This window comes from Oncorhynchus mykiss, chromosome 18, assembly GCF_013265735.2.
Source record: "Oncorhynchus mykiss isolate Arlee chromosome 18, USDA_OmykA_1.1, whole genome shotgun sequence".
Lineage (NCBI taxonomy): Eukaryota > Metazoa > Chordata > Actinopteri > Salmoniformes > Salmonidae > Oncorhynchus > Oncorhynchus mykiss.
This window is the reverse complement of record NC_048582.1, coordinates 46,726,860-46,741,240: the sequence shown is the minus strand read 5'-3', so window position 1 is coordinate 46,741,240 and position 14,381 is coordinate 46,726,860. Positions and strand designations below refer to the sequence as shown.

Here is a 14,381-nt window from a genome sequence, read left to right as displayed (position 1 = left end):
GCTTGCTCCTGAAGTAGCCTACTTCCCGGGAGTTGATCCCACAGACTTTCCATTCGACTACGAGAGGAGGTTGAGCGTTTTGCTAAATGAACAGAAACTATACCACTATCTATGACAACTTAAAAATAGTAATTATGGACTAGTTCTCTATTTACTAGTTATATTAAAGGACCTAAGCAGGTTCAGGTTCTTCTTGTGGTCTCTTTTTTCAGTGGCTGTGTTTCTGAGTTTGAGAAAAGTGGAGCTGTAGTGCTTAACCAGATAGGTAGGATGTTGTCTTACAGTCTTAAGGGATCTAAGTTCCTGTCCATGCCTCCCACTCACATTCACCACGCTAAGAGGAGAAACAGACAGGCATGGGAAGTCTGACTCCTGCTACAGCCTCTTTACCTGGGGAGAGGGAACTGTCAAATCTAGTTTGAAAGGGTTACAATATCGTGAAAGCAGATCAGAAAAGTATTGGAGTCACGACACGGAGATGTCTAACTCACAGAGAACATCCAGCAGTGAGAAATGCTAGCTTTACAGGCTGTTCAAAATGCTAATTTGCCTCGCAATCTAGTGTATCAAAGCGATATGAATAATGACATAATTCAGAGTTTTACTGCTGAATCCTCTTTCCTTTACTGCTCCTGAGTATTGAAACAGCTTTTCAGCCAAGTTCAGGAAAACCCTATCCGGGGGAGAGCAGAGGTTTTACAATGTTGGTTGTAAAACTGTCTGAGAAGCTGAGGCCTTCTGGCAGAGCTGGTGTTTAAAAACAACAGCTTCTCCAGTGGTTCCCGCTGACTAGACCTGATGTATCACATCCTCTAGTAGACAACACCAGGGCGCTAATTATGTGGCTGGGCATTTACTGCAGTATAAAGAGGAAGCAATCAGGATAAATCACTACAACTATGCAGTTGTTTGAAAATGCATCACATTCACAACAACAATAATTGTATGCACCCATGACTTTAGGCTACTGGATAAACGCTTCTGCTAAATGGCATATATAAATACATATATATTATTTAATATATTACGTACAGCTGAATTCTGCAGGAAGACCTGTGTGTGTTTGATTGATTGGCAGATATGGGTTAATACACACATACACACACACACACACACACACACACACACACACACACACACACACACACACACACACACACACACACACACACACACACACACACACACACACACACACACACACACTGCTGTTACTGTTCATTATCTATCCTGTGGCCTAGACACTTCACCCCTACCTACCTACTTTATATGTACATACAGTTGAAGTCGGAAGTTTACATACAGTACATCTTAGCCAAAAACATTTAAACTCAGTTTTTCACAATTCCTGACATTTAATCCTTGGGTGAATTTTGGCCCATTCCTCCTGACAAAGCTGGTGTAACTGAGTCAGGTTTGTAGGCCTCCTTGCTCGCACATGCTCTTTTTAGTTCTGCCCACATATTTTCTATAGGATTGAGGTTAGGGCTTTGTGATTGTCATTCCAATACCTTGACTTTGTTGTCCTTAAGCCATTTTGCCACAACTTTGGAAGTATGCTTGGGGTCATTGTCCATTTGGAAGACCCATTTGTGACCAAGCTTTTACTTCCTGACTGATGTCATGTTCTGTTGTAATCTCCACCCGGCACAGCCAGAAGAGGACTGGCCACCCCTCATAGCCTGGTTCCTCTCTAGGTTTCTTCCTAGGTTCTGGACTTTCTAGGGAATTTTTCCTAGCCACCGTGATTCTACAACTGCATTGCTTGCTGTTTGATGTTTTAGGCTGGGTTTCTGTAGAGCACTTTGTGACATCAGCTGATGTAAGAAGGGCTTTATAAATACATTTGATTGATGTCTTGAGATGTTGCTTCAATATATCCACATCATTTTCCCTTCTCATGATGCCATCTATTTTGTGAAGTGCACCAGTCCCTCCTGTAGCAAAGCACCCCGACAACATGATGCTGCCACCCCCATGCTTCACGGTTGGGATGGTGTTCTTCGGCTTGCAAGCGTCCCCCTTTTTCCTCCAAACATAACAATGGTCATTATGGCCAAACAGTTCTATTTTTGTTTCATCAGACCAGAGGACATTTCTCCAAAAAGTACGATCTTTGTCCCCATGTGCAGTTGCAAACCGTAGTCTGGCATTTTTTTATGGCGGTTTTGGAGCTGTGGCTTCTTCTTTGCGGAGCGGCCTATCAGGTTATGTCGATATAGGACTTGTTTTACTGTGGATATAGATACTTTTGTAACTGTTTCCTCCAGCATCTTCACAAGGTCCTTTGCTGTTGTTCTGGGATTGATTTGCACTTTTATCACCAAAGTACGTTCATCTCTAGTAGACCGAACATGTCTCCTTCCTGTGTGGTATGATGGCTGCGTGGTCCCATGGTGTTTAAACTTGCATACTATTGTTTGTACAGATGAACGTGTACTTCAGTCATTTGGAAATTGCTCCCAAGGATGAGCCAGACTTGTGGAGGTCTACAATTTTTTTTCTGAGGTCTTGGCTGTTTTCTTTTGATTTTCCCATGTTGTCAAGCAAAGAGGCACTGAGTTTGAAGGTAGGCCTTGAAACACATCCACAGGTACACTTCCAATTGACTCAAATCATGTCAATTAGCTGAAGCTTCCAAAGCTATGACATCATTTTCTGGAATTTTCCAAGCTGTTTAAAGGTACAGTCAACTTAGTGTATGTAAACTTCTGACCCACTGGAATTGTGATACAGAGCGAATTAAAAGAGAAATAATCTGTCTGTGAAGAATTGTTGGAAAAATTACTTGTAGATGTTCTAACCGACTTGCCAAAACTATAGTTCGTTTACAAGAAATTTGTGGATTGGTTTAAAAGCAAGTTTTAATGACTCCAACCTAAGTGTATGTAAACTTCCGACTTCAACTGTACCTCGATTACCGCGTACCCCTGCACATTAACTAGGTACTGGTATTCCTTGAATATACACAGTACCAGTCAAAAGTTTGGACACACCTACTGGTTCATGTTTTTTTTGTGTTTTTTTAAACTATTTTCTACATTGTTGATTAATAGTGCAGACATCAAAACTATGAAATAACACATATGGAATCACGCAGTAACCAAAAAAGTGTTAATCAAATCAAAAATACATTTTATATTTCAGATTCTTGAAAGTAGCCACCCTTTGCCTTGATGACAGCTCTGCACACGCTTGGCATTCTCTGAACCAGCTTCACCTGGAATGCTTTTCCAACAGTCTTGAAGAAGCACTTGTTGGCATATTCTGAGCACTTGTTGGATGCTTTTCCTTCACTCTGCGTTCCAACTCATCCCAAACCATCTCAAATGTGTTGAGGTCAGGTGATTGTGGAGGCCAGGTCATCTGATGCAGCACTCCATCACTCTCCTCCTTGGTCAAATAGCCCTTACACAGCCTGGAGATGTTTTGGGTCATTGTCCTGTTGAAAAACAAAATGATAGTCCCACTAAGCACAAATCTAATAGGATGGCGTATCACTGCAGAATGCTGCGGTAGCCATGCTGGTTAATTGTGCCTTGAATTCTAAATAAATCACAGACAGTGTCACCAGCAAAGCACTCCCACACCTCCTCCATGCTTCACGGTGGGAACCACACATGCGGAGATAATCCGTTCACCTACTCTGCGTCTCACAAAGGCACGGCAGTTGAAACCAAAAATCTCACATTTGCTCTCATCAGACCAGGACAGATTTTAACCAGTCTAATGTTCATTTCTAGTGTTTCTGGGACCAAGCAAGTCTCTTTTTTATTATTAGTGTCCTTTAGTAGTGGTTTCTTTTCAGCAATTTGACCATGAAGGCCTGATTCACCAGGTCTCCTCTGAACAGTTGATGTTGAGATGTTACTTGAACTCTGTGAAGCATTTATTTGGGCTGAAAATTCTGAAGCTCTATGAACTCTGGGTCTTCCTTTCCTGTGGCTGTTCTCATGAGAGCCAGTTTCATCATAACGCTTGATTTTTTTTGCAGCTGCACCTGAAGAAACTTTAAAAGTTCTTGAAATGTTCCGTATTGACTGACCTTCATGTCTTAACGTAATGCCATTATATATGTATATATATATATATATATATATATATATATATATATATATATATTATATATTCCAATTTTTATTGAACCTTTATTTAACTAGGCAAGTCAGTTAAGAACAAATTCTTATTTAGAATACCGGCCTACCAAAAGGCAAAAGGCCTCCTGCGGGGACGGTGGCTGGGATAAAAAATCAAATAAAAACATAGTACAAAACACACATTGTGACAACAGAGACACCACAACACTACATAAAGAGAGACCTTAGACAACGACATAGCATGGCAGCAACACTTGAAAACACAGCATGGTAGCAACACAACATGACAACAACATGGTAGCAACACAACATGACAACAACATGGCAGCAGCACAAAACATGGTGCAAACATTATTGTTTACAGACAACAGCACAAAGGGCAAGAAGGTAGAGGCAACAATACATCACGCAAAGCAGCCACAACTGTCAGTAAGAGTGTCCATGATTGAGTCTTTGAATGAAGAGATGGAGAAAAAAAGGTCCAGTTAGATTTATAAAAAAAAAAAATCCAGTCTGCAGCAAACTGAAAAGCGGAGCGACTTGGTCTTTTACCAAATAGGGCTATCTTCTGTATACCACCCCTTTCATTGGCAAGCTATAAGTGAATTATTGATGCCCAGAGCTGGAAACACAGATGGCTTCCACATCATCATATAAAAAATGGGATTGATAGCCCTAACAACTAGAAATGGGCAGATGTTTTAGTAAGTGGTGTCAGCTTTGGTCACTGGACGTTTCCAAGTGTCCCTAAACCTCTCCAAATTGGCATATGTCTGTAAATTAGATCATTCCAGTGCTATTACTTATTTGTATTTCCTAAATGGTATTTATTTCAGTATAAAACACAATTTATACCATGTCAACCTCACTCAAACATTGGTGGTAATATGGGGTATCCATGGTCCATTCAACTGTCCTTTCAACCTCACCAAAGCGTGAATGTGCCTAAAAATTATTGTTCACTGAAATTAAAATGTCAAAATGTTAAAGAAAATCTACAAAACCAACCTCTCTCAATCATTGTGGTGGTGTCGGGGGACATACAAGGGATATCCAAGTGTTTTTTCAACATCTCTGAATGTTTAGCCTAGGCATATCCAATGTATTGGTTCCACACACAAATTAACTGTTTACAAAAACAATATAAAAGCAACAGCTATATATAAAAATATACATAAAAATGTCTTATCAAACACAAACTTGGTTACACACGTGTCTTTCACTAAAAAAGGCGCAAAAATAGAAATAAGCGGAACTATTTACAAATGGCATTCATGTTCATTTTTACATCCCAGGTGTAGATGATACGATTTCACTAGCTTATGCATGCTGTGATAGTCTTTGAAGCAGTCCCTCTTTGCCAGGAAACAAAAAGCGAACTGGCATTTCACCCATTTTTTCTCCCTGTGTTTTGTGCAATGCTTGCAGTTCTTCCTTTTCTCATGTGTGTTGGATAGTTGTGCTCACCTTGAGTGGGGAGTCTTGTGATGGTTGTGAGTTCGCTTTGGGCCCCCAATTCAGCCATTGCCAACACCAGCTGCTCTCGGAAGGCCAACTGGGAGAGAGGGGTTTGACCTTTTGCTTTGGCCATTTGCTTGTGGAGAATGAAAGCATTTACTGTAGCAATGTCCACAAAGTGGAAAAAAAATCTTATACCACTTCCTGGTCTTGTGGAGGACCTGAGAGAGCAACAGATAGGTCGACACCCCCCATGCTGGCATTGTAGTCCTTCACAGAAACAGGAATGGGGACATTTTTCCTTTTTCACCCTCCTTGAGACATGGTTGTTATTGAATGTCTTATGCTGTGTGGTGAGCATGGTTGCTTCCCTAGTGTCCTTCCATTTCACAAAAAGCAGCTTGTCAGTCCTGATCCAACGTATGGTCCCCCTCTCCGCTGTCTTTGTCATGTCGTTTACCTTGGTCTCGGGGAAACCGGTTCTGTTAGGACGAATGGTGCCACAAGCCCTTATTTTATTTTTCATGAGGCCTATTATGAGTGGATGTAGAACCATCAGATGGGGTGATTGAGATAACAGTGGGGGATGAAGACCTTGACCGGCGGGGGTGCTTGCTGATGGAGGGGTACCTCTCAAATCATCAAAATCCTTTACATCCTCCACTCTGTGGTGAATAAAATAAAGGGATATATTGTTGTAAGACACACAGAATTAGTTGACTAAATTTACAAAACTACATTACCGTAGAGTAAAAACACCAAGCCCAAGCTTTATCTGTACAGTAACTCATAGAAGGTGTGAAGCACACACACAATGCAAACAGTAATACTTTGGAGACAAAGGCAGAGGTGAGAACCACAAATAAACAATGGCCATGAGTTTAGTGGCCTCTCATAAGTTACAAGGATGACACTTCAAACCGCCAACAGTGAACTAATATGAAACATAAACAATAACTACTTTGTAATTACAGTATATAACATTGAAATGACTTGTTACATAGGCCTATGTAAACTATATCCAAAGCATCAAAATAGAGCAAATTATTAAAAAAACTAAATACATATAGTAATTTAGCAATATAAAGTCACGAAAATGATTTACTTACAGATTTAAAAGTGTATCCAATCCTTATGGAAAGCAATCTTTGTCGGCCAAGTCAAAATCCTCGTTGTCCAAATCGCTCCCCTGATCCGAGTCCAACCAGTATTTTATTCAAGTGTCTATGTCGGTATACTAGTTCATAGTTGCCTTCTCATTAGCTTCCTGTTCGATATTCTTCGTTTTTAAATGTGTATTTTCTTGAGAAACCATCTTTTATGCTTAAAGCGATGAAATGAAAGCAATGAAATCTGTTTTACAATGTAATGTATTATGCTCGGTAAGTCACATCTCTAAGCCTGGTAGCAATAGTTTGCATTACGCATAAAAGGTTCAAGGCCTTGCTTTGTCCCACCCAGGTCAACTGCATATACCTGGAATGCTTCTATCATTGGCTACAAGACTGCCAAGATAGCCAATCCCCTGTGTAATGGATGCCTACAACCTCACCAAAGCAAGCGAGGTCATATTTTTGATGTGCAAAGATATAGTCACTTGGTGTACATTCGATTTTGCCATTAAGTCATACATCATCAGATAACATTGGCAATAGGCTAGATTTGTTCTTACCAACCTAAGGATGAATTTAATATCCTCCATGTACCTATAGCTCAAACACAGACCAAATAGAATCTTACCTTGCAAGATGTTTGCTGTTTGGTGAAAATGTTGAGTAAAATAAAAATATTGACTCTTGGAGCTGGTGGTAGGTCAGAGTTAGAAAAATAAGACATCCTCATGATCTGTGGAGTCTCGGCTTTCAGTGTGAATCAACACATTCCGTGTTTATTTTGTTTATGCTTCACAACGCTAACCAGAATGTAAGTAGCAGCCATCTTGAAACGAGGTAATTGGCTTGCCTTTACACATTCGTATGGCCATATATAGTGGAAAGTCACACCAAAGAAACGCTATGCTGAAGTACTGAAAATTCCACAGAAGAACATTGTTTCTGAACATTCTCTTAACTATTTGAGAACATTCCCAATGTCAAACTAGTTAGAGAATGTTTCTAGAACATTACCAAATTGAAATTAAATGTAATCATGTTTGAACTTTTAGGAAACATTCTGTTAAAGTAATGAAATACCAAGAAAATAACGTTTTTTGTCAAGCTCCCTAAATGTGCTGACAATGTTCCAAAGCAAAGCATCTTTCCTGCATCATTCCCAGAAAGTTGTGAGAGGGTTGTATGCAAAATAACCACAGGACAACCATGTTCTTACCAATCTCTAAGAAACATATGGTTCTCAGAACGTTATGTGCTGGCTGGGATCAAACTCTACTTGTTTAAAGTCAGAAGCCTAAAATGAGCGTTTGTATGCAGTTATGTCATGGTGCTCCAATGGAACAGTTGTGTGTGCGAGTGTATGTGCGAGTGTGAGTGTGTGTGACAGGACTGAGGTTTCCAGGGTTAGTCACACACCATATTAATGTGGTTTGAAGAAAACACACCCTTTTAAACAACAAACAAGTCACTATGGCCATGCCAGCAGGGCCAAGGGCAGGGTGTTTACTAATGTTGCCAGTTATCTGATCTGATTACCAATGCCAATGCCTATAAATACACAGCCAGTCTGACATACTTCATGAGAAAAGTGGGTTGAATTATATTTGTAGTTTTTGTCTGCTGTAAAATTGTTCTTACAGCAACTGTGTATCTGGTAGTACAGGCATCTTGAATACCCTGCTATGCTGAGTTCATTCATAAGTTTCAGTCCAGACTGCAGACTGCTCTTCATGCAACAGAGAATCACTCTGAAGAGAGTTTTAATCGGGCTACAGTACACATTTTCTCAGTTAGATTTGAATCACATTTCCCATATGTACGTAATTCAGAATAAATATGCCTTGAGAATGTCAATACGGTATACTTAAAATTGTTCAAGAGGCAGTTAAGTTTCATTGTGGAGGCGGTAATGTGAGAGTGCTGCTGAAACCTACTCTGGTTCGGTAGAAACAGCCTTGAAACACACATTAGCAACAGAGGAAAATATAACCCTAAAACATACAGGGGCCCCTTAGCCCTGTCATACCTGATAAACATTCCTCTGACCTGCTGCATCCATCTACTTCCTCTCACAGCAAGGAAGTGACAACTACTCAGACAGACAGGTCTCGCCCCACCCCGCCAAGAAAATGATGGTAGGGGAAAACACTGGGGTAACTAGCCTGTTGGTTCTTTAACAGAGACTTTGAGATCAGATGTCATCTGGGTGGGGCGTGGTCGAAGGAGGTACCAAACCACCCATAATCCAGCTGTGACTTTTTTAATACCTCTGTTTTCTCTTCTGTCACCGTACTGCACTATGCAAATACTCTCCGTGCTCCAGGGACGAGCCATGGCTGTAGCACAGACCTGTAATTTGGATTGGCAGAGGATGCTGTATAATCATCATCCTCCAAAAAGTTATTCTGAACAGCCAAAGAACAGACGGCCAATGGGGCGACCTGGCTCTGTGGGGGACGCAGTGCAGTGACTAGGAAAAGGAAAGACACGCTGCATTCTTTTGATCCGGACAGATGGCAACATCGGAGCGCTGTGCTAAGCTGCCGGTTCATCATTATACACAGTGGGGACATCATGGTCGCCAGTCTATGGTTCAATGGTTCTCTACTGACTTTTTTCAGTATTTATTCAACATGTTGGGTCCTTCCAGTCGACCAAAGTCTATCTCTCAACACTCAGATGTAAATGAGTTAGGCAGGATGATTACTGAGTGACTTAAAGGGTTCCTCTGAATGGTGATTTCACCAGTCAATCTCGCCACTTGTTCAATAGGATCGCTGGATGAGACCCTATGCCTACACCAGTCTGGGAAGTTTTCAATCAAACCAGTTTAATAGCTACTTTGGTGGTCAATTGGTAGGTAACCACAAACTACAAAGAGAATTTCCTTCTGTCTGTAACTATTATTTTCTCAGGTGATGACATATTTGGAGGGAGACCCCAAATATGCATAGTACTACGTCACTTTAGGGTGTGAGAACTGTTTGGTATTTTGAGTGATTATTGCATGTTTTATGCTGGGATGACAAATGCCTATTTGCTAACTCCAGAATCATGAATATTACTGCTATACAATACCTTGGGATCACTCTTGCTCTCTCTCTCTCTCTCTCTCTCTCTCTCTCCTCCCAACCCCTAAATTAAAATGTATCTGTCTCGACGTGATAAAAACGATATACAGTGCATTCAGAAAGTACTCAGACCCCTTGACTTTTTCCACATTTTGCGATGTTACAGCCTTGTTCATAAATGGATCAAATATATTTTTCCCCTCATCAATATACTCACAATACCCCAAATTGACAAAGCAAAAACAAGTCTAGATTTTTTAGCAAATGTATAAAAATAAGGAAATATCACATTTAATAAGTATTCAGACCCTTTACTCAATACTTGTTGAAGCTTCTTCGGCTTTTTGGGTGACACTGCAAGTTTGGCACACCTGTGTTTGGGAAATTTCTAAAAAATTTCTCAGCACATTCTCTCAAGCTCTGTCAGGTTGGATGGGGAGCGTCGCTGCACAGCTATTTTCAGGTCTCTCCAGAGATGTTTGATCGGGTTCAAGTCTGGGCTCTGGCTGGGCCACTCAAGGACATTCAGAGACTTGTCCCGAAGCCACTCATGCGTTGTCTTGGCTGTGTGCTTAGGGTTGTTGTTCTGTTGGAAGATTCATTTCTCCCCCGATTGCTAAGTTTTGCCGGGCGGCCAGCTCTAGGAAGAGTCTTGGTGGTTCCAAACTTATTCCACTTAAGAATGATGGAGGCCACTGTGTTCTTGGGGACCTTCAATGTTGCAGAATATTTTTGGTAGCCTTCCCCAGATCTGTGCCTCGACACAATCTACGGACAAATTCCTTCGAACTCATGGCTTGGTTTTTGCTATGTCATGCATAGTCAACTGTGAGTCCTCATATGGATAGGCGTGTGCCTTCCCAAATCATGTCCAATCAATTTAATTTACAACAAGTGTACTCCAATCAAGTTGTAGAAACATCTCAAGGGTGATCAATGGAAACAGGATGTACCTGAGCTCAATTTCGATTCTCATAGCAAAGGGTCTGAATACTTACGTAAGTAAGATATTTCTGTTTTTTTATTTTTAATAAATGTATATACACTACCATTCAAAGGTTTGGGGTCACTTGGAAATGTCCTTGTTTTTGAAAGAAAAGCACATTTTTTTGTCCTTTAAAATAACATCAAATTGATCATAAATACAATGTAGACATTGTTAATGTTGCAAATTACTATTGTAGCTGGAAACTACTGATTTCTAATGGAATATCTACATAGTCGTACAGAGGCCCATTATCAGCAACCATCACTCTTGTGTTCCAATGGCACGTTGTGTTAGCTAATACAAGTTTATAATTTTAAAAGGCTAATTGATCATTAGAAAACCCTTTTGCAATATGTTAGCACAGCTGAAAACTGTTGTTCTGATTAAAGAAGCAATACAACTGTCCTTCTTTAGACTAGTTAAAGTATCTGGAGCATCAGCATTTTGTGGGTTCGATTACAGGCTCAAAATGGCAGGAAACAAAGAACTTTCTTCTGAAACTCGTCAGAATATTCTTGTTCTGAGAAATTAAGGCTATTCCATGTGAGAAATTGCCAAGAAACTGAAGATCTCGTACAACGCTGTGTGCCACTCCCTTCACAGAACAGCGCAAACTGGCTCTAACCAGAATAGAAAGAGGAGTGGGAGGCCATCTCAAGGGTGATCAAGAATGTGCTTTTCTTGTTTTTTCTAAGTTACCCCAAACTTTTTAACGTTAGTTTATATATTGTGAGAAACGGTATAAATATCATCCTAATTACCCAGTCATTTTCAACCTATAGGTATATTTTATGTTTTTTTGTGTGTTGCTCTGGCCTTGTCATGATCTGTGCTCTCTCTATTGGTGATCAGAAGAAAGTTCTACAAACCACTTTATGTATTTGATTTACTCGGCTACAACTCTAATCATGTTATTTTCTGTCCCGTCTGTTGCAGGGTTCGACCTGATGGAATACTTCAAAGTGGAAAACATACTGGGATCAAGGTTTGATGAGGGCCAGAGCTCCTATGTTCGACTTGGGACCATGCCTATTGTACAACAGACAGAGTGAGTGATCTATTTTGTATTTGCTGTGACAAATACCATGCGAGATCGCGCCAGTAGCGCAGGTAACAAGGCAATGGAAGTCATGGCACAGGTGTGATATTTGGCTGTGTGCGTACATGGGTTGGTAGTTTAAGTGATAATGCCAGAGAAATATTGGCACGGATGTTGTTAGGCCTGAGTTGAAGCTGAGAAAAGCTGCCTGCCTGTCTGTCTCATCCTGACTCCCGACACGTTCATGGACATCTGGAGATCGAATTTGAATATTGAAATAAAGTTGCAAATGTCGGAGAGACAGACGGCAAGTTTTATACAAATGTCCGCTGTAGAAAACTCATAGTGTAGTCTAAAAGAAATCTGAGATAATGTCCAGATCCTTTTAATAGTGGAGTTTAAGTTTATAAATTCCCTGGCTGGGCTGATGAGACAGTTGATTATGAACAGAGTAAATAGGCATTTTAACATCATAGATTTAGCCAGTGGTACCTTGTTGAATAGACACCGGATGGAATGCGGTTTTAACAAATCAGCATTCAGGATTAGACCCACCAGTTGTTAATTAGCAATAAATTAGCACCCGTGTTCAACTATAGGGGAAAACACTGAAATTGGCTTAGATTGTTGACAACATGTAAACTATATTTAATATTCTAATGTTTATTGACAACATAATTACATTTGCACGATGAGCACTTTCTGTCTGTCAAATACATCATTACAGTTGTTGGTTAGCTAGCTAGTTTTTCCATATTAGCATATAAATTAGTCAAAACACCTCAAAACAATTATCAATAACAAGATGCAACGATGCCACAACCGATTCCCCACATAGCAGCTTCTTGTCACTGTTGCTAAAGATCTGACTGTTCAGAATCATAACACTTCTACCTCACCGATGCACACATAATTTTAATGACGTTGTCAGCCAACCCGTCTATACCAATGAGGAATCTACTAAACCCTGGTTCTGGAAGTTACTTTTTTGTATCAGGTTAGAAGAATTTACCAAGCAGGTTAGGCTGCTACGAAAAGTCACTTCCAGTTGTTGCTGTACTCTGTCAAGATCCAACCATTAACCCAGAATTGCTGAGGCCATGTTTTGGCCTTTGTGCCAGTTTATAGACGGTGTTCAATTGAAGTAAAAGTATTTTTCTTTCTCATCAATTATAACGTTATTGTTGACCCCAAATGTTTTATGGGAGTTGAAAAGGTAAGCCAGCAACACCGGTTTGTGATGAAAATCTCAGTTGCAAGCTGATTGATCAAATCAAATCAAAGTGTATCGGTCGCATACACAGTTTAGAAGATGTTATAGCGGGTGCAGTGAAATGCTTGTGTTACTAGCTCCTACCTGTGCAGTAAAATGTCAAACAAGTTCGTAAATAATGAATAGTCAAGAAACAAGAAAGCAAGAATGTCTGAACAAATCCAATTAACAACCCAAATAAAACTGTCTCAGTAATCCAAGTGCAATCTAGTGATATAGTCAGAATGATATGTAGGCCTGTAGCAGTAGATATACCTCAGCTATGTGAACAATCCAGTCATAATGAATGTAGTGTGGATGTGATGATTGAATGGCAACCATCTGTGCTGTTGATGTTTTCCAGAGACGTGTTCCCTCAAGGTCTGCCAGATGAATATGCCTTTGTGACGACTTTCAAGTTCAGGAAGACCTCGAGACGGGAGGACTGGTACCTCTGGCAGATCTTTGACAAGTATGGAATTCCACAGGTGGGTTATCATAGTGGTGTGGGTGTTCATCAACATACCCCGTGCTGAGTCTATTGTTTTGCCAATTGCAGTGCTGGCACATCGACAGAGAGACATGATGATTATTTTCCTGATCATTTGTACCATTGAATCGCATTGGGGATGTTGTGTTATACTGAGTGGAACAGGGGAACCCAAGAGCAGACTCAGACGAGGAGACTGGGATGAAGTAACCAAGGTATTTATTGACACACAGGGAGGCGATGGAGTGCAGGTCAGGGGAAGCTTGGGCGGGTTGCTGGAAACAAAGTAAGCAGGTCTGGAGGGGAATCCAAGGGAGTAGTAGAGTGGGGAATCCAGGACAGAGTAGCAGGATGACGAGATGTGTGACTGAAGACAGGCACCAGAGTCAGAGCGGGCAGAACTGTAGTGGAGAGGAAAACAGTGTCAGGCAAGGAATTCAGGCACAACAGGATCTGACTAGTAACGTAGACTGACTGAGATTACGATCTGGCAGCATGGAAGTGGCAGGGCTGAGGATTTGTAGAAGTCTTGATTATGGAACGGGTTGCAGCTGGTGGGGCTCTGCTCTGACTCCAGCACACCTGTCTATGCCCACACAGAGAGAGGGAGTACTGGGGGAGTGGCAGCAGGTCAAGGAGACACAGGATGAGCAGTAGAGGGCATTGCAGGAGCACATGTGACATGTTTTTTTATTTTACCAAGCAAGTCAGTTCAGAACATGTTCTTATTTTCAATTACGTCTTAGAAACAGTGAGTTAACTGCCTTGTTCAGGGGCAGAACAATAGATTTTTACCTTGTCGGTTCGGGGATTAGATCTTCTAACCTTTCGGTTACTAGTCCAATGCTCTAACCACTAGGCTAACTGTTGTTCC

The 14,381-nt window shown here is 40.8% G+C and overlaps 1 protein-coding gene across 2 annotated transcripts in view; it reads left to right on the top strand.

Moving 5' to 3' along the window:
• The window catches only part of LOC110496383 (collagen alpha-1(XXII) chain), an 83,564-nt gene that overhangs the window by 14,837 nt on the left and 54,346 nt on the right, over window positions 1-14,381 (top strand). For both annotated transcript variants that reach the window (XM_036952946.1, XM_021572251.2), the window contains 2 exons: window positions 11,663-11,774; window positions 13,382-13,505. In XM_036952946.1, coding sequence (XP_036808841.1) covers window positions 11,663-11,774; window positions 13,382-13,505 — 236 coding nt within the window. The remainder of the gene's footprint in view (window positions 1-11,662; window positions 11,775-13,381; window positions 13,506-14,381) is intronic.